The sequence below is a fragment of the Hemitrygon akajei genome, chromosome 3 (genome assembly GCF_048418815.1).
Source record: "Hemitrygon akajei chromosome 3, sHemAka1.3, whole genome shotgun sequence".
NCBI classification, from domain to species: domain Eukaryota; kingdom Metazoa; phylum Chordata; class Chondrichthyes; order Myliobatiformes; family Dasyatidae; genus Hemitrygon; species Hemitrygon akajei.
The window spans coordinates 140,512,113-140,534,008 of NC_133126.1; the positions used below are offsets into that span (position 1 = coordinate 140,512,113).

The 21,896-nt window shown below is 39.8% G+C and overlaps 1 protein-coding gene across 2 annotated transcripts in view; it reads right to left on the reverse strand.

Annotated features, from left to right (window-relative positions):
• Nucleotides 1-19,994, reverse strand: part of epha4l (eph receptor A4, like) — a 127,516-nt gene extending 107,522 nt beyond the window's left edge. Inside the window, exons 1-3 of one of the 2 annotated variants that reach the window (XM_073040934.1) lie at nt 19,707-19,976; nt 17,908-17,975; nt 14,235-14,898 (exon numbers count right to left, since the gene is read on the reverse strand). In XM_073040934.1, coding sequence (XP_072897035.1) covers nt 14,235-14,898; nt 17,908-17,975; nt 19,707-19,806 — 832 coding nt within the window. In that variant the 5' untranslated portion in view covers nt 19,807-19,976. Of the gene's footprint in view, nt 1-14,234; nt 14,899-17,907; nt 17,976-19,706 lie in introns of both variants that reach the window. The other variant, XM_073040935.1, reaches the window with a different exon arrangement.
• Nucleotides 19,995-21,896: the final 1,902 nt, after the last annotated feature.

Sequence of the window (21,896 nt, forward strand, 5' to 3'; positions counted from 1 at the left end):
TTTCCAGCACTGCCTACTTTATGCATTGATATTTATCTGTCAACCATTGTTTATCTCAGTTGTTTAAAAGGAAATAGACAAATTAAAATGCAGAGTTTTATTTTCTTGTAGAGTACAGATAATGGATGGGTGGGGGGGATTATTACAACCCTGAATTGATCAGCCTTATGAGTTTCCAAATGTTGATAGAATCACAATCAGGTTTAACATCACTGACATATGTGTGTCCATTGATAACTTTGCAGTCAGTGAAGAGAACCTTTGCATCTAGCTTTGGCACTTTTGAAATTCCTTTCTGTGAACCATCAGCCACAGCAGAGAACAGGCTGAGATAAAAGCTGAAGGACTAATTATGCTCACCCACTAGGAATGATTCAGAATAATAGTTCTTTTTTCGCTTCAGTCAAAATGCAAAATATTGAAATTTTGCAAATATTTATAAAAGTACATTTATAAGCATTGTCATCTCAAATGCTAGCATCAATACTTTGTATAAGCACAGTGGATTCCGGTTAAGTGGGACATATTGGGACCATTATATAAACGCACAATTAAGTGGCTGCCCCATTTAGCCAAAGCTTCATGGAAATAGTTATAGGAATAAAAAACACAAACTACCATTTAACTGAGTAACAATTTATGGAATTAAATGAGATACAGAATAAATTAGAACACCACAGTACTATAATCTGTGTATTGGCTCCTAATAGTTATCATTGGAGGGCTTCATCTGCCATGTCCTTTTGATTGTAATGACTGTAAATGAACAAAATCAGTGCAGACTCCTATTGTAAATAATGGACTGCTTTTAGAAGACTGCATCCTCCAAATCTTCTTTTCATTGTAACATTCAAGATGGTTGTCAATACCTTCGAAGTTCCTAACTCGCTGAAGTAGTGAAATCATTTCATTTTCACTCCCGGTCGTTTCTGGCATCTCCAAGCCTGATTGCTTGAAACCATGGTTTCAAAACCAAAACAGTTCTGAATTGTCCTATTGCTTATTTCTCATCAACTATCAGTGACAAAGATCATTGCATTTTGAACACAAACATGGATGCTAATTAAAAACTAGTCGCTCTAAGCGCAGATTAGATTCTAACAGCCACATAAATGCACATGACTGACACTAGTTAGGAACTATTTAGCAACAGTTTCCTGTCCCAATTAAGCAGCATACTGTCCCAAATAAAAGAAGGGAAACCCAACTACTTTCTCAATTTAGTATTCGTTCTTTCAGAGTTGTCCCAAATGGCTGCCCCAATTAATTGATGGTCCAATGAACCGGAATCCACCATATTTCTTTATTCACGGCTATCAATGACTCTAAACATTATCACAGGCAATAGCAGTACTATAACTATTATTAAATCTCAATACCTGGGCCAGATGAGAATGGAATGTATTACACAGCTGCTGCTACGTCTATGCTCTAGAAACAACCCAGAAGGGCAAAATGCTTAATTATATTCTCCACTCCTCAGAAGTACAAAATTGCATTACAATTTTACATATTATCCATTGCAGTGGCAATGGCAACTTCACAAGTATATTTTAAAATATGATCTTTCTTTGTAATTCTAACTGAAGATTTTCTGGTTTGAGCTCTGTACATTAGTCATTACTGAAGCTATTTTGTCTGGTCTGGCTCGTTTTCTACATCTAAATTGTCTTGAGCTAAATCTGGACAATCAAATCTTGTAGATAGTCACAAGAAATTAAGATCTATTCTGGATCCATGGAACTGTCAGAAATTTTAGATTATTAAGTTTAGTGACTTGTTCCATGGTAAAACCTTATGACATAAACTGGTTTTCTTTTCAACCTTGAAGATAGATTTTCATAAAATATAAATTTTAATAGAATTCACCCCGCAACATCTTAAGTCATTGGCATGGTCCTTATCCCAATAAACTGTCAAGACACATCACTTGGGTTTGCAGTATATAGTGACCACAATAACTTGCATTTACATAACATCCTTAATATGGCAAACCATGCCACAGCATTTCACAGAAGTGATTTCTGAACAGCAATTGACACTGAGCCAGACAGGGAGACCTAAAGTAGGTGATTCAAAGCAAAGGAATAGCTTTAAAGAGGCATTGAAAAGAAGGAGATGGAGAAGATTTGACAGGGAAGTTTAGAGCTTAGGGCCTACATGCCTGAATCCATGAATGGGAATAGTTGGAGGAACACATTGTTCTTGGAGGGTTCTTGGACCGAGACACTTTACACAGCCAGACAGAAATGAGACTATGCAGGAATCTCAACACAAGGCTGATTATTTTAAAACTGAGGTGTTGATAATCGGGAGTCAATGTAGGTCAATAAGCACAGGCCTTATGTGCACCATGTCCAAGTCACTTTGTTCAGGAGCACCGTCCGTAGTTCTTAGCGAAATATTCAGGTCAAAAAATGTCTTTCAGAAGAGATATTTTTGCAGTATTTAAATAAAACTACAATTAAAATTAGGTACTGCCAACTAAGCAGGGAATTTTTAATCCAAATGAGGTAAGAGTATGATATAAAAGAAAGGACTTTTTATACATATTTCAATAAATTACATTTGAAAGGTAGATTAAAAATTTATTTACAATCTGACAGAAATGTCTAAACAGAGCCTACAAACCTAGATATTTGGATTAAGGTTCAGTCTGAAAGATATGAATTAAATATTTACCCATTAACACAAAGCCTAAAGGCATTAATACTTCTTTGTCGGGGATTGGTTTTATTTAAATCTTTCCACTGAAAATACATGGAGTAAATACTCGATATAAACTAGATCTGGTGGTAGTAATGCATACATCACTAATTTCTCTGCAATATTCTTAATTTCGTCACCTTTTTACAGTTGAAACAATTAGATACATTGAAGTAGTTTTCAACTAATCTGCTCTAGTCGTTTTTTGGGATTAGCGTCACTGAGATCAAGCTTTGCATGTCTGCATCAGCATCGACAGTCTCTTTTGCAGATTGCCACAGCTGTCAAGAGCTTCCTGGTGCTTCTCAAGCTTTCCCCATTCCATCCAGCTAGCACAAAAAGTACTGGTATTGATTCAAAGCTTTTGACATGCTAATTTGCTTAGCGACTGCATTAATCACTTTCCCATGCAGGCACGCTTCAAAATGAGACATTTTTCAAAGCTGGGATGTCTTTTTCAATACGACCGCATTTATTTTCAAACAATATGTTACTGTCAAATTCAATCTTTCGGATAATATGGTTACAAATCTTATTTTTATAATACTGCTCATGAAAAAGAGAGATTTTTATATCATTCTTTCATTTTGACCCAATAACCCTTTGAGAAAAGTTCAGAAGTAGTGATTGCAAATAGCAGCCTAATTACAATTTAATCACATAATGAGGAGCTATTTAATATTAACTACAATCAGGATTTAACTTATTTTTTAAGGAAGTCTATGATTGACAAGAAAATCATTAAAAATGACATACTAATTTGTTGGTCAAAGTTATCAGGCACAATACAATAATCACCACAGCAAAAAAAAGCCTGTGTAAATTTTGTAAGTCGAGCTCCAATGCAATAAATATTCTATTTTGGAATTAAATCCAAGTTAAGCAAACACGATTTTGCTATAATTATAAAAATAAATTTGTATCCAAGACAAATATTTAAAATTTGAATTCTAACTCACTTTAATCCAAAATAAAAGAACTGAATAACTGAATATTTACCTACTTCCAGGATTGTCATTGGTGGAGGGAAAAAATGAGTTTTCAGTTAACCTCTGACCCTTTGAGCAGAAAGAAACAAAGAGTGGATCTGAAGCCATGTCAGAACACAGTCAAATGGCAAACGGCAGGGGATCAGACTGTCAAAATAACACTCGGCACTTTACGGTGGACAGTACCTAAGATTCTCTGGTGATTCAAAGAATAAAAGCATGAAAAAATGGTCTGGAAACTCAGGAGAAAACAGCACTAGAAATAGACTTGTTTCTGAAGCTTCATCACTCACAAACTTTATTTGGGATATCAATATTTACCATATTTACAATAGAAACTGTTCACAGCAGGGGTGATCACAGTGTTAGTTCCTGCACCATGTATGGTTGATATGCCCGATCTTCTATTGCTCATAAATTTAAGTAACTGTTCACAAGAAATCTTTATAATCCCCCAGAAGTTTTACTGTTAGTGATGCAATTAACTTGGATCCAGTAAAATAAATAGGATTGTCTACATCAGTAAGAAGCAATATCTCACTTTGGATAAGAGGTGATTAGCACAACAAAACTGTGATTAATTTGTTGTGTTATCAGGTGTTCCATGTCTCATTTTGGTCCAGAACTTATAACTCTTAACAAAACCAACATAACAGGGATCAAAGCATGTGTTTAGTTCTTCACAAATGAAAACTGCGAGGTTTATAATCAAGATTCATCATCGAATGAGCACATATGAAGCGCTGTGTACCTGTCACATAGAGAGAGCCAAACATGTTGTAAAAGGAGACTATGTAGAATAGTTGTAGTATGTAACACTGGCAACAGAGTGAATGAATATGTGCAGGGTCTCTGAAACAATGAGATCAAGTTAACTTGCCGCAATCACCAACCTACCTCACTCCACCAAACAGAAGTGGCACACGGGAAGAGTTAACATGCTCAAAGTCTTTTGTGAAGCCATAATAAAGGCCACACGTAGCAGTTGATGCAGCTCTCTTCAGTTACCTTGGAGTAGCCATGAGATAATGATGACTACCGTGGTTCAAGATGGAGAAAATCCCCAAGTTTTGCAATTTCAGGAGAAGCGCTCAGGTGCTGAGAGGTGGGAGTCATTAGAGGACCCTGGTGATGGCTGTTCCCTTGATCAAAAGTAGGGAGAACCCTCGGGAGTTACAGCAATGAGATTTGTTCTCTTCTATGAAAACGTTGCTGTTATGACATTTTCAAGTTTCCCCAGAATGTCCTTCTCTTCCAAGAAGTAAGAGATGAGGATGTGAATTTATTCCTCTTTGCTAAGTTTTAGAACTTCATCAGGAATATTGTCTGCACCCTGGGCCTTGTTGTTTTCTAATTTAATTGGTCATTCCAATTTTGTGTCAGTTGGGAATTGTGGTGAAGCTGGACCAATTAGATTGCCGTGAATTGGAGTTAAGGACATTCATATCAGGGACAGAGATGAAGTGCAGTTCAAAGTGCACTGGGTGCTGGTCGACTCATTGTCCATGATAACCTCTCTTCAATTAGGGTGAGTCTTGGATGTGTGGGTCCGAGATTCCTGAGAAAGCACTGGCAATTGCATGTCTACCGTAGATTCCGGACTACAGAGCGCACCTGATTTTTAGCCGCTGGCACTAATTTTAGAAATAAAATCATTTTTTTAAATGTAAAGGCCGCACCGGATTTTAGGCCGCACCGGATTTTCGGCCGCAGGTGTCCCACGTTGTAATATGAGATATTTACACAGAAAGATATTACACGTGAGGATTTTTTTAACTTTTAATTAAATCCATATGGTAACAAAAACAAATACATATTGCAAATGCTTTTTTTCGAACCGTGCCCGTACGCGGCTACTTTTAAATATACGTTGCGTATACTTCTTTACTGAACAACATTCCAATATCTCCTAACGACTGGTAAAAAATATATATACTGCAGCCTACCAGGAAAAGTTATTGATACCTTTAACTTAAAAGCAGAGTTCGCTCGGATCCAAAGCCGCTCGCGTAATGCCGCTCCCCCCCTCCTTTCCGTTTCATCGCAAACGGCATTTAAAAGCAGAGTTCGCTCAGATCCAAAGCCGCTCCGCCGCTCGACCCCCTCCGTCCCGTTTCATCGCAAACGGCATTTTCCCACAAGACGCCGCGAAACCGGGTGTGTCGTCATAGCATCCCGCGATGTAGTACAGAAAACAAATATAGTTTAAACTAAGAGGGTAGGTAGCACAATGCTTCGAGTGTTTTCCATGTTGATGAGGGTGAGTACAAATGACTGATTTACAATAATTTAATTGTGAAAGTGCGCTTGATTTATCGTACAATTTCATTGGACCTCTGTGAACTACTCATCAATTTTATTGGTCTACTGTTACGAGGCAAAATGTTTACGAGGCGGCATGAAAAAAACCTTGCATTAGCCGCATCGGATTATTGGCCGCAAAGTTCAAAGCTGTTCAAAATGTGGGAAAAAAGTAGCGGCTTAAAATCCGGAATCTACGGTAGTTTAAGTCACAGTCTGAACCTGTTATATATGGAGAGACTATGGACATTCTTCTCAAATTCAGCTCTCTGCAGAAATTCATTATGTTACCGAGCTCTGAAACTCAAATGACGTGTGGGTGACTATACATTCAGAGCATGAGTTCTAAATTGTCACTATCTCATTTAGTAAAGCATAAAGCCTCCCTCTATGCAATCTCACTCTTCAACAATAACGATTCACAAGAGATACAAGAAACTGAGCCAGTTTTTATATACAGGAGTGACCCAATGAGGTCATACATTGATGACAAAATCCCCCATTGCCTTCAGTGCTATCTAAGGAAATTTGTATTTGAAGGTCAAGATCTCAAACTTGGTACAAATCTTTCTGTCCAGCAGACATCATGGTTACCCTGCCAACCTGTAATCTTCGGAGACACAGGCTACCTTCAGCTGCACCTCAAAGCAGTTACCAAAGCTCACTCTGTCCTCCAAATCCACCGACAGGCTAAGAGCATCAATGTTAGGCCTGGTTCCCCAATACTGACACCTTAATGCACTCAATTGGCTTCAAAGGGCACACCACATTGTTTTCACGCGAGCCATCAGAGCTCCAGGCTTTATTCCAAGCTCTGAGAGATGACCAGGTAAACACAGGAAACAATTCAAGGATATTTTCAAAGCCTTCTCAGAAAATTCTAAAATCTCCAAAAATTCATGAGATTGCACGGTCCTTAATCACTGAAAATAGAATAATACTGAGGACTTCAGGTCCATGCATAACAGCAATGAAACCCAACATCGATGCAGAAAGGATGTATTATTTCCAAACTATGCGGCCAACCACCCTGTTAACCGTCTGCCCTATCGGTGGCTATGGATCACACTGACCTCATCAGCTCTGTCATACCCACAGAACTGGAAGCAAGTCACCAACAACCCCAAACCACGTAAAGTCCCTGCTAATTTACATTTCTGAGGCATCTCCAGTGATACCTGATCATATTTTAGTTTCTCATGAGCCACCCACTGCAGGCAAACAGGCATCTCCTGTCCACTCTGTAACTCAGGGGTTCTATAAAGTAACTGGAAATCATTGCCATTTTAGGTCAATAAGCAGGAACCCACTCCATCAGCCAATCTCTTAGCAATATGTAGCTCCAGCATGCACTGGCTGCCAGACTGTAAATGGCTACAAATTACAGGAGTACAAAATAGTTGTCAAAGAACGGCCTATTTCTTGCTGTTAGCAACAAATGGATTATCACTGACACCAGTGAAAGCTGCCAGAAAGATTACAAGAGCTTGAGCCAAACGACTTAAATAATTCTCTTCAACTACAATTCAGGAAAGAAATAGTGATTTTGATGTAAAATTTTAATTATTTGACAAAATGCTAAAGACCGGAAAACACACCTAATTAGATTTCGAAGCTGAAATACCTGGAACTTCTTAAAAAGTATTTAAAATACTATTGATTTTTTTTTTAATTTTAGGATATTTACAGTATAATTGAGGATTACATGGGACCATTTAGTTTGGGGTCAAATAATTTGATGAATAGTATTTAGGCTCAGTTTACCACTGACAATTCATTTGGACCTCACGCAATGAAGCTAAACATTTTTAGGTAATTTTACACTAAGGCAAGTTTGTAAATAGTTTGTTTTTGCCAATGATTACCCTGGAAAAATCTACTAGAAGTAGAGCCTTGGGAGAAAAACTGAATCATTGGCCCTAATTGCAAAAATTACTCCATTAGGCACGTGGTTGCTGGCAATTTTACTGTGTAATGACAGTGAAATCTGGCAGTTTTGCCATCATTTGTAGTATACAACCTGAGCCACTGCAATTAACCTTATTGGCTTTGGCACATTTAAACAGTTGATTGATTGCTCATTTTCTGAATTAGTATACAGTTCAAGGGTTTTCTGACAACTCTGCCTGGAAAAGAGGGAGGAAAGGTGGCTGTTGTTCTTGCTACATTGAACTGGGTGCAAAAAGTCTAGGAAGTAAATAAGTAGCAGTTAAACAACAAATTGCAGACCCCACGAGAAGTTGGGTGAAAGGCATTACCCAACCAAAAGGATCTATAGACCAAGGGTCACCCTTCTCAAACTTTCTGAAGAACAGTGCCAGAAGACCTGTCTCCTACAAGACCTGCTACTTTGAGGGCCACAATGCCTTGCAGTCACAACTATTATTATTATTATCATCATCATCATCATCAGCTCCCTATTTTCCACCTCCAGCTACAAGGAGCAGAAAAAAAACGTGCAGATCAGAAAACAAAATGGGCACTGAATGAAATTAAACTATACTTATCAGGTTGAATATGCACTGTAAATAATATTTCCCGATTCCCAACTTAATAGGAAGACTTATTACATGGCAATGATATGACCATCTAACCGACCTGCCCCACCTCAAAGTCATCACTGAGGCCCAGAAGTTGCAATGCTTATGCAAAACAAGCTTTCAGAATTCCAGATGAATGCTTCAAGAAAGTAACACTCTACATCCAGCATGCATGCTGCAAAAATCATTCTTGCATTGGGGAAATGTCAACAGCCATATTTGCATAAACAGTGATTAGTGCAAATGAGCGGCTGATACTTGCTGCCAGCTGAACTTCTATTTCCATGCTATGGCATGAATGTGTCCACCCGCGGACAAAATTTGGACATTGTCCATCTTCTGAGAAACCCCTGGGCTCAATTTGATAGGAGACCTCCTTTCCTTTGTGAATTTGTAATGGGGCATACTATTTTGCATAATTTAGTGTAGAAGATTTGAAAACAAGGAAGCTCACCTAAGCAGAGATAAGAAGTCTGGCCATTTGACAATGCTCATTCATCATAACAGATGAATGGTGGAGGTTGGATTGTCAGTATAATGATGACATTGGGAGATCATGTTGATCTTTCAGAATTGATTGACAGTAAAGCACAGATGCTGTACATGTGAGTACCACATACTGAGTTCAGGGACTTCTTTTCAAATTCAGACCTTCACAATTGTAGCCTGTCACAGCACAGGTGTGGTTATGAAATTTAAGTGAATTTTTATTTTCATTTTATCTTTATATGTTTTTTTTTAAAGATACGGCATGGAACACACTCTCTGGCTCAACCAACAGTGCTGCCAGGCAACCCACCCATTTAACCCCAGTTGGATAGAGGACAATTTACAATGACCAATTAACCTCGGAGGAGCAGAGCAAAGTCAAGATGGCGCTAAATGGCAAGTCTTTTGCTTGCATCTTCGGAAACAGCTCCATTTCTATCTTTGATATTGCTTTTATTTTCCTTTTCAAGGTTCTTTTGAAGACCCTGACTTGGAGTTACACTCTGGACTTTGGTTCTTTGTGGGAACAGGACCCCCTTCTCAGGGCCTCATGACCGGCCGCTTTTTGATATCCCAAAGACACAGCCTGCAACGCGAGTGTGCCTTCAGGGTTCCGGATTTTCATGGCTCTGGAGACATGCTGATTCTAGGCTGGTACCCCTGACGATGCGTCGCGGGAAAACACGGAACATTGGGGGAAGCGGGTGAGCAGCCAGGGTTGTGTGTCCATTCTGTGGCCAACTCTCTGCGTGCAGAGTTCAGAAAAAGTGACACAACAGACTTTTAACATCGTACATCAACAAGTTGTTAGTCATGTCACGCCTCTCGCTGTGAAACAGGGACACCTCTTTTTCCCTTATTAGGGGGAGAGAGTATGTCGAATTACTTGGTGGGTGAATGAGTAGTTTTTGGGGTACTGTAAGTCTGTGTCTTTATTGACGCTTTGTTGCACGCTTGAGTGCTCGGTGGGGGGTGCTGATGCTTTTAGCTGGTGAAAATGTGGGGCAAGTGGTCGTTGTCTTGCGCGTGGGAGGGGGAGCTGGGGGTTGTTGGGGTTCTAATGTTTAACTGTCATTCATTGTTTGGGGCACTCCTGTTTTCATGGATGCTTGCAAAGAAGAAGAATTTCAGGATGTATATTGTATACATTTATCTGACATTAAATGGACTAATTGAAACCTACTAACCTGTAACCCATTAACCTACTAAACTGAAGTACCTGAAGGAAACCCACATGGTCACGTGCAGAATGTACAAATTCCTTACAGGTGCCGCCAGAATTGAATTCCGAACTCTGACCCCCCCCCCCCCATGCAATAGTGTGCCAACCGTTACGCCACTGTTGCACCCTAAATCTTACATCCTGCCTTTAAATTAGTGAATAGACACCTCATTGCACAACAATTGAAACACAAAAGCACATTAATAATATAATTAGGATCTGATTATTTTTTCTTAATAAGCATCTCTATATCATGAAATAAAATGTAACTATATTCTGTCTGCTCTTCTCTTAAATTTAAATTGCAAACATAAATGTATTATTTCTAACTAAAGTGCCATGCAACGAGTCTTAGAGAGCTAGAAATATGTGGGTATAGTTACTAGATGGGAGTTGCCATTATACTATAATGGGATGTACAAATGGATTTAAAGAGTTCCCATGTTCAAGAAACTGCAATTAAGCAGCTCTACTTCTATATTAGTAAATATAGTTGATAAGTAGCTGAGTCAAAGAACATTACAACTCCACTAAAAAAGGCACAAGAGATACTGAAGATGCTGGAAATCTGGATCAATACACAGAAGATGCCACTAAAGGCTTATTTTGAGAGTTGCAGGTAATTTTTATCATCACATCGAAGATTCTACACAAACATGAGTTTGTAAATAAAGATACAGAATTTCTTAGCATTCGTCCACAAAAGTCAGTGCCTTTTTAAGCTCACTATAATAGGGAAGTGAAGATTGCAAGCACCAGCTTCCTGTGCTTGTGATGGATGTAAAACCTGCTTATTATTCAATTCTTATGTGACAAAAACTGCATGCAGTAGTAGATTAGTACTATCGCTCACAATGACATTCTCATCCTCTACAAAACAGGCAGGAAATGTCCTTCCAAAACAGTTTCTTCCCCTCAAAAAGATAATGTTTGGTTCCCTCTCAAAAAATTGAAATAATTTACCAGATTTTGCTTAATAAAATCCATTCAAGGCAGCACCATAATTAAGAGCTTGCCTTCAACATGAAGATTATCATAATGAGGCAATATTTAAAGATGGATCAATCAGAAGTTTCTACACTTAGCAGTAAATCAAAGGAAGTATTTCTCCACCAACTATGTTAAAATCAATTACAATGATGTCCAGAAAATTATTTCATTACAGCAAAGTTATAAGAGCATGCTGAAAATAAGCAATTTGATTAGCTTTCACTATTACATAGTTAGTGATATGTTGATATCACGAATCAATTCTATTTGCTACCTTACAAGGAAGTCCGTCAGACATCATGGCCCTTTCAAATGAACTTGCAGGTGGTACAGACAATACCAATCTGTCAATTTGAAATCTCAGATCCATCCCTACCAATCTGTCAATTCTTTCAAGTATTCTGCTGAAGGTGACAACTGGAAGAGGAAATGTAAGTCTGTCCCTAGCAGTCCCAGGCCCCAGCAGATGACCAGCATTGGTGACTCCAATAACAATAAGCACCCACCACTGATTGCCAGGTCTTTGTCACGCCATGAGATCTTAATCAATCTAACTCTGACCCCCAATGACAGGCGGAAGATGGATGAGGAAGTAAACGACCCTTGACCCCTGCTCTATAATTGTGCCGTCAGGGTTCTCCCATGCAATTCTCCAATAGGGCAGTTCCTATTCACAAAATTTCAAACACATTCAATGTTACTTGAATCAAATGGCATGGTGGGGGCAAAAGATCTTGGCTCCCTGCAGTAAAACCTCCTCAGACCTGGCTCAGCAAAGGCTAGGTATTTTATTTCAAAAGGTAATACTACTGATTTGTCCAACTGAATTCAACTGCAACATGATTAAAAATTATTATAATTTGAATGCTGTCATAACATACAGAACAATACCACCCATTATATCACTTCCCAGTTATTTACTTTTACTTTGTAAGAACTGGAATGCTTGGCCTCAAAATGGGGAATACTTTATTAAAAATACTTTCTTGATAAAAGATAATGTGTTTAAAAAAACGGCCCCATAGACTAATTCTGGTGACGTTGTTGCCTTCACTTTGTGTACTGGACTTGGTCACTGAGCAATGTCTTTTAGTTAGATTCAGGCTTTTGTTAAGGAGCTGTCCCCATCATTTGTACTGTTTATCAGTCTAACTTATCAAAAGGCTCTTATTGAACAAAGCAATGTAATTAGCTGCACCAAACATGGGGCACAAAGCTCAAAACAAGAAAACTCTGTTATTCTCCCATTAATCAAGATAAACCAAGGAGGCTGCATTTTGAGCTCTTTGAATAACCTCGGTAAGAGTAAACCAAACAGATCACTTAAAGGTTATAGATATATAAATGATGGCTTACGTTGCTTCCATCACACTGAAAATTTGGAGGCATTAGCATAATACTGCCTTAAAAGTAGAAATACTGAAATGCAAGAACTAAATAAGAGAATCCAATACTTCTGTTTAAGACTGTAATTTAATTCAGTGTATTTTTTAATTCCCTATTCTTTCTATCTTTTTCTTACTGTGTAGTTTTGTTTTACACTTAAATGAATTATGTTCTGGCTAAGCACCTTCTGAAGTTCACATTAAAATAATACTGATTCTTAAATACATTCTTGTACAAAGAAATCACATTTCATTCCATTTTTATTGATTTCAGTTTACATTCTGCATGTTTTATATAATAAAAACAAGATTATGTTCAGCTGAATGAAATGTAACATACTTTCAATTTAAAGCCTCTATTAAAACTAAATCAGTACCATGTCCATTTTATTGTTTCCAATTGGAAGTCACTCTAGTTTTATGCTTTCATGTAAATGCATAAACTAAAATGAACACTCAATGAAACGTTTGCAGCTATAGCTCTTCCTCAATCTACCAGTACTTAGTCTTTTAGTAAACACATATGTTGAATAAAAATGGGCTCCAGTCTATTAGGAATCTGGCAATTTGTAAATTACTTGTAAAACTCTATTGCTTAGTCTGAGTTTGAAATCTGCTTTAACTTAAATTGTTCATTCTATGATAATATCAAGATACTAAAACCTCACTGTTAGATCTGTCATTACCAATACAACATTGGAGAAATTATCAGAGTATTACTGTCACCAATGAGGGACTATTTACAATTATGAAAGGTCTCCTCCTTCTTCTCCTCATTTTAACCCAACAAAGATTTCTAATGATGAACACAATGCAGAGCTTTCAAATTAATCGTGGTGAAATCCCAAAGAATTCATGGCTCACATTTGATTAGTAGTTAGACAAGAAGGCTTGCACGGTCTGCCTCTTGTCATGATCACTGGTCTCTATTACTGCTGCAGTTGTCCTTCACTGTGGTGGTTCTTCTTCAGCTGGCTTAGGTATGATTAAGGGAATTTTAGTGGTTCATTTCTTCTCCACCTCAACAGAAAGCTGCTCAGTCATATCACATTGTCAGAATCTTCATGTTGCACCTGTCATAAATCTACTGTAGAACCACAGCAGAAGCAGCCATTAAATAATCCATATAGTCCCTTTGTCTGCCGATCCTGTTATCACATTCTCCAAGGAGCCACAGATCCATTGTAAGTGATAGGAATGGGATGTGAGCCTTGCAGCGACATCATTAGCACCGAGATAGGTACTCACTCCCAAATGCTAAATACAAAGTACTATATTGACTGGTGTACTATTATAAATGATCATAAACCAACTGATTCACATTTGAGTCATGTTCTTTTATGAGATACTTGAATATAAATTTTATAATTATTAACTTTTGACAGAAGTAGACTGATATTGTTAGTTACTTGCAAATAACTCAATTGTTGCTATGGAGCAAAGAGACATCACATTAAACAGACAGAGCTGCTAATCACTCAGTTGTGGCCTTTAATCTCCCAATGGACAAGTTAATTATCTCGATTTACACCATACTAGGCAAACACTAATTAAATAGCTTATGTATAAAATCTAAAAGGAATTACATCAAAAATTCAATATTTTATCCTACCTTGGCATTCTCCAGACTGCTCTTCATAGCCAGTGTTGCACAGACAGTTGCCTATTGGCACCAACCATTCTCCATCCGCACCGCAATACATTTTTGGCTCATCTTTCTCCTCTGAGTTGTTCACACAGGAACCACGCACTTCCACAAGAGATGAGGTGTCAGCACCTGTAATGGTGTCAGGGAACTGTGCCAAGTTGTGCACTGTCAGGGGACATTTTTTGTAGAAAACACGGACAGATACCAAGGCAATGCAGGCACCTACATCTTGGAATGCCAAATAGAAGCCTTTCTTAGTCAGAGGGCCTACATCCCGAACTTCTGTGTTGAGTTTCATTACTCGGTCACCAATGTCCACTTGTGTAAAACTCTCATCGGCTGCAATGGTATCAATCTTTATGTACCGGTTCTCTGAGATATACCACTCTTTATCATTATTTGATTCAAAGTAGAACAGATTAAAGGTTTCTTTACATGTTCCCATGACACCTGGCAGACTGTTGCAGTCTCTAAGGGTAAATTTAATTTCTATATAAACTCTCTGGGCTCCCTCATGAGGGATCCAGTCAGTCCGCAGCCAGTTATTCTGATTTGGTTCCATCACGTTGCAAACCTGGTAGGTTCGGATTGGAGTATTCTTCTCATCCATGATACTCACTTCCTCCCACTGTTAAAATAAACACACACAAAAAACACATCTTTTAATCTCTCAGTACACATTTCTGTGAAATGCTACTTAACATTAGAACTTTTGTTTTGCAGAAAGCCTGGACAGATCCCAAGGCAATGCAGCCATCTGCATCTTGAATTTTTTTTCAAGGCATGAATACACCAAAAAGTGCATTTACCTATCTTGTCTAATTCTGCATTGCATGTATGCAAGTTAAAATGCATTCTAACTGGATATAGTTAAATAAACTAATTAAGTTGACAAAGATTTTCATTTGCATAATACCTTTAATGAAATGGATATTAATTTTTAATGGTCACTTGATTCCTACGTCATGAAGGAGCACAAATGCCAAATAACAATTAAGATTATGGGAGATAATTGAGCTCAAACAGATTTAGACATCTCTTGAAATGTACTAATGCAGGCGGATTAGGAAGAAAGTTTCTGAGAGTCAAAAGTTAAGGTGTTGCCGAAAGTGCAAGAAAACAGGAGGATTTGATCTTGCATCCTAATCCTTATGGAGATTGCAGAGGTAGGATGGAACTAAACAAGGGCTGGACAGATTATGGAATTTGGGAGAGCATGACCTGATTACATAAAAGTACAGATGCAAACAAATGTTGGGATTTAAGTAGAATGGAGCAAATCCAGTTTCAGATAATGTAATAAACTGTGATTTGTTTCCAGCCCAAGCAGAGAGGATCTTTAATTATGAACGTGTTAAACTGATTTGCCTTTAAAAGGAATACTCAATTCATGCAGTGTACAAAGTATTAGGGAAATACTCAACACTACGCACATATTCACACTGAAATCACTCTGCAGATATTTATTTCAACAGTGACGGTGCATAGGAGATAAGGAAAGCACTCGCTGGATGGTGCTTAACTGTAAAATCTTTTATTCCACGAGTCAAATTGACTGTTTACGTTTGATTTTAAAAAAGTAAAGGCTACAAATAGCACCTGCCGTATCCGAGATCGCCAGACGTGAATACTCATACTGTCTCGATGATTACCTAGACTTGATTGCGAATTAATAAAGGTTCAATGACCATCATGACACTCTGATCTCCCAGGAGACTGTATTCCAGTGGTCAGTTCATCCGCACAATGTGTTAAAACGGGTTAGTGACAGAAAAAGATAAACTCTTGTTGATGGTGGTTTAAGAGAAGCTAAAAAGCAGGTTAGTGTCGCTACTCTTTCACTGTGCATAAGCTGCTCCGAATGAATCTGGTAAATTCAAGTCATTGACGCGCCCCGTACCTTAAACTGCACATTCCTAATCCTTCCTCCCACACCCCCCACCCCCCACGAGCGGTACGATTTTAATTTCAAGATGATTTTCGCTCACTGATAATCCTGTTCCCCCCAAGGCACACGCAGTATTCCTTGTTGCAAAACCGAACATGTTTGTTGGAGTTAGTTGTATTTCAGAATTAAACGAAATATTTCTCTGTATATCATTTTGTAATGAAACATTAACCACGAGTAATTTAAATGTTCCGACAGGACTTTGGGCGACTGGGAAGCAAGGGTTCAGAAAGGTTTATAAATTGAGCTCAATTGCATGCTATGAAAGCAACTACCTTTCAATGAAATAGAAACCGTTTTATCCTTAAACTCCGTTCTAGGGCTTTCCTCGTTACCAGTTGTGGCCTTACCCTTCAATCAAACCTAACCATCCTCCGCCCAGTTCCTCTAAGGCTGTTAGCCATCATCTGCAGACTATCCCCACAATGACCTTCCTCGGGGTTAGATTTGAGGAGTAGTTGTACTGGAGGTGCTGAATTTATTTCCCAATGGTCAGTGAAGGGGATAGAAGGGAGTGAGGTGGTGGCGCATGCTGGCATCCGCGGTTTATCTGCAAACTCTGAGAGCTATCTGTTAATCAATATGAACTCAGGAAAATGACCCCGGGAGTCAACGGCGAGTAAAGACATATATTGCAAAAGAACCGAGCATCTCAGGGTAAGCTCAATACAATCAACCAGTCATTAACAAAATTCCTCACATTTACTTAATCAAATTGTTATATATAATTTGTCAATGAATAACTTGATAATGCAGCCCCTGCTATAAATAGAAAGGTGTTACTTCAATTTACTTTTATTGACTGCTTCGTTGTATTTTTCCTTCGAAAAAATGCAAGTGGTGGTTTAATGTCTTCGTTTAAAAGACACGTTAGCAGGGAAATTGGAAATAAAACGTATTGGTGTTTCCAGGCGCCAGGATGAGGCCAGTGATTGTACAGAGCGAGTCTTGTTTAACTTCCAATTGCTGGTTAACGATGCTGGTCCAAAACCTTGTCACTGGCAGGAAACCTCAGCCGCGCGTTTCCCTGTGTTTTGACATTTTTAACTGGAAATGGAGAGTGCCTGCACACTCGCACTCATCCCACCGAAATACCCGGCTCCAATTCCACCTCCTACAGCAGATCAGCTTTCGCGCGAATCTGGCGATGTCCGATCTCACTCCCCAGACCGGCCGTGTCCGGAGGGATCGCCCAGTTACTGTCAGGCGAAAAAGACTCGCTTCCCACTCAGCCTGCCCCTGAGGCTTGGAACGCCTTTTGTAATTTGTAATCCAACTCAATCCGCTACTAAACTGTGGAAATATCAACTCTGAATTCTGTGAGAAAATGTTAATGATTTTGGTACAATTTCGACAATCTAACCACTGCATCGTAATACTAGAGTTTCGGAACAATAGTTCCTTCATTAGTTTCCCTACAGTCAATGTAGATTTCTGAATCAAGTGACCAGCAAAAATGATCTTATCCGTTCTGTACTTAAGTATCTCCCCTCTACTCCTGCCCCTTTCGGTGTCCAATTCTTCAGCCTGCAGCTTTCCGAAGGGAGTATATGGTTACCCCGCACAAAGAATAATTCACTTCACGCGAGCCCTGCGGAAACCTGACCTCCCCGGCGCAATCTGCTGAAAATGCTCCCATTAGCTCGCAATCGAATACTTCCCCACGCGATACCAAATTCTCATACTCACTCCGGCTTCAGATGGGAAGGCTTCCCAGCCCAGCTCGCCTTGAACAGACCGGGAATCCAACAAGATAACTGTGAAGAGTTAAAGCAGCCAATTACGAAGGTGGAAAAGAGCAGCGGCGTAAAATGCCGCACTCCGCAGTTTTCAAACTTTCTTTGCTTAATGGCTATTAAACTTCTTCAGAAATTAAGCAACATAAGAACGCGCTATGGCGTACTGAATTCAGTTTTATCGCCAATTGTTAATATCATGTCTGGTATTGAAACAAGTATTTGCAAGCTCTGATGAATTTGGAAAGGTGTACTGCGTTTGAATTGGAATTTAGAATAATTAGTTCGCTCGTCCTCTATCAGAAAGTTACTCAAAAAGTGAAGTTAAGTGTGTGGGGATTATCTACTAAATATGTATTGATTAAAATGTTTTCGTGTAAAATATACACTGGACAATAAAACAGCAACCCAAGCTTATTGGTTTATTTTAGTGGCAGTGAGAGAGTTGGTCATATTGGAGATGAAGCGGTTTTAGTGCTGTCTGCAATGCTCCCTCGAACGCTCGCTCAGGTAAGCAAGCAGCTGCCGCCGCATTCACTGGTGTTGGACACTGGAAGGATGAGAAGATATTTAAAGAGAATACTTCTCCCCGGCCAATGTTTTCTGCCAAAATCACGTCCTATTGCCCGATTCGCCTGCAATAACTCAAAATGATGCAGGCATTTCTGGGGGAAGAGGGTCAACCGTGCAAATGTATGCAAAGCCAGTCTGCTTTCCCAAGTTTAACTGTTCTCCGCGATGGCTATCAGTGAGCCCAAAATACTTTCAGTTTAGGATTTGTTGAAAACTGCCCACTAGCTTCTGATGGGTGGCATCTCCCTCCGATCTCCAGGAGAGATAAGGAGCTGGACGCCAGGCAAACCCCCGCCCCCACCCTCTGCAGTGAAGGCGTGTTCCGAATTGCACACCAGAAGCATTTGGATGAATCTACCGTGGATTACACTGCGGCAGGACAATGAGGACTCAATCGCAGACTCAGAAAGGAGAAACGACGTGGTTTGAATGTTAAGACACGCCGGCAATGGTCTGGACAGTTTCGGCCGTACAACCAATTCCCAGCGTTAAAACATGTATTCACGAAGTTAGCTCAGTTTTGTAACGGATTTCAAAAAGTGCACGAAAATCACTAGCCCATTCCCATTCAGTTTATGGTCTGTGCCTGACCCAGTTAAAATGCCACAACTCTGCACTAATTCCGACCCCTCCCCCTATTTCAATCTGAATTTCTCTTTTTTTGGACCGGTACATGTCTTCAATAAATGCTTTCACTGTTGAAGGGGGAGCTTTTAACGTGTGAGCTGCGGCGGCTGCAGGATCTCACCGGGCACAGGTCTGCGCTCCACTTGTGCTTGTCACACTGTGGGCACGGTGGCTAAGGTCCACGTACGAAGAAGGGGGAAGCGATCTCCCACCGAAAGTGGACGGGAGGGACTTCTCGGTTGACGCTTGAAATAAAACTCCGCAGAATGTCCGGATACTCTAGCCATCGGCAGTAATCTACATTTCTATACGTTGCTCTATCAGAAGCAAACGAGGTTTGGGGAGGATCAGGTCTTGGCGGTGAACAGAACAGCCCCAGATATACTAACATGCAGACTGTCCCACCTGCCCGTCCCACAAAGTCCACCACCAGGCACTCCAGCAACGGGTCGCGCTGTTAGTTTAGTTAGCCTAGCAGCTACCGGGGTACAGATTTCAAGTTCTGCTCGCTCACTCGGAGAGCCCCGCAACGCGATGTGATCGCCAATTTACCTTGGTTGGGCGGATGGCTCTTTGAATTATAAAATGCTGTCGCAATCCCGAGAACCAAAGCACAGACGCTTAACTGCACAGTCCTGGCCATTTCCCCCATTGTTTCCTTGTTATAACCCTGCCAATCGAGCTTCACTTTGGATCGCTCTTTCCCGGTGGAATAGAGACTGGATTTGGGGAGCAGCAGCTCGAAGACATTGCCGAAGGGGCGGCGCCATCGACTGACGTCAGGCGTCAATCAAAAAGAAGCAGTCAAAATATGTACCGGGACACAACCCCGCCAGCACTCTCGACCACCTCCTCCAGAGCGAGCAGTCCGTTTGAAGCAGTTTCCCCCCCAGTCTGTAACGAGACTTCTGTTGCAAGAGGGCCTCGTCTCCAACCCCCCATCATTAACCAGAGAAATCGAAACTGTCCAAGTAAACACAAGAGCCTTCAAGAAATCTACTTTCGTTTTGACAAGTAGATTTATTACAGATTCACAAGTGATTTCAGTGTAACCTGCGACATCTCTCTCGTCTCCCCAGAAGGTTTGAACAGTATAAACTGGAAGCACAGCTTCACAACTTTATGCGCTGCCGCCGTCTTTTTGTGCGGCTTGTGAAACTCTTCCAAGATCCTATCTGGGGAAATCAAAGCCCCGGACTTGGTGAAACATATTTTGTGGGAGTGAAGAATGGCCTCTGGCATCCCACATTTCACTACCCCCGGTTTTTAACCTTCTTCATTGCCTGGTATTTTTATTTACAAACCTTAATGTATCAAAGAGTTGTAAAATGTTCTTTGAAACAGGGTTGAAAAAAACAAACTGTAATCTACTAAGGTATCCGAATCATGCCTATTGACCACAAGACTGCCTTGTGCTTTTGCTTGTACTCAGTGAGAGCATTCAATTATAATCCTACATTTTGCAGACGTTGTTCAAACGCTTTATTAGTTTAACCGTTAACTTCCTTCACAGCGACCTGCAAAACAGATTCTGGCTCTATTATTCTTTTACGTGCGCCTTATAAATATTTCAACATAGTCTCTACCGTGTAGCATCTGAATGCTAACTATAGACTCTCCGCCGTGATGCAAGAACCGTCTTGCTGTCTGGTGACATTCTGCGGGATCACAGGATCGGCACATATTTTATAGTGCTGATGACAGGGAACACCTTATTGTTTTATTTCATTCAGAGTTGGGAACGGGGATAAAACAACCGTGCAGAACTCAACGAGGCTTTGGTGTAACTTCTGATACCTTTATAAATATTTATTAAACCAGGTCAGGGGGCGATCCTAATCCCCGTTTTTCCTCTCACTTATTTCATTCAGCTCTGCCTTCTCAAATTGCTTTTCGCACCTTTCCCTGTCCAACGCGACGACTGATTTCGGGCCTGTGCGTTAAAGAACGATCTCACTTTAAACTGGAACCAAGAGGGTGAGCTGGTTTACATTGCCTCTCAGCTGACCCACCAGCACCATCCAGTGGACTGTTTCGGGTGATTCACGCCGATAGTTTCACCTTTCTTTTGCTTCAGATTCCAGCATCTGCGGTCTCTTGCTTCTCCGGTTTCACCTTTCTGTGGAGAAAGGCAAAAACCATTAACAATCTTCAACGAAATTGGAACTTCAGAGATCTCTCCGTGAGTCTGTGGATAACAGTTTGACTCGATATGTTCTTTACAGTGCTGTGTAAAGTCATAAAGATGAAAAATACCTTTTATTGAACTGTAACCAGGAAGGTGTTAACGAGTGTCGTTACATTGCAAACATTAAATCTGCGTTACATTTTTGTGTTCGGCACAACATTGTGGGCTGAAGGTCCCGTGATGTGTTGTAGACTTCTATGTTTCTATGGTTATTATCGAAATATTTGTGGGATTCATTTCTATTTTATGACTAAATCTTAGTGGGGAAATAATTACTGTATTTGCTTGAAGATAACTTAAAATTAGGTCAGATGGCACACAGGCCGAAGCTCTTGCCGAGGCGAGAAAACCTAGCTTCAGAAATTAAAGGAAGCAACATGGTGGTGTGATTTTAAAAAAAAATCTTATGTTTATTGATACTGAAGGTAAAACAATGCATTCTTTCTCTGGTTTTTATTCAAAAGGGTCACTTTGAAGTCAAACTGGTAATTTTATATTAAGTTCACATTGAGAATATTGCTTTGTAAAACAAAGTAAGTTGCATTGGACAGCTT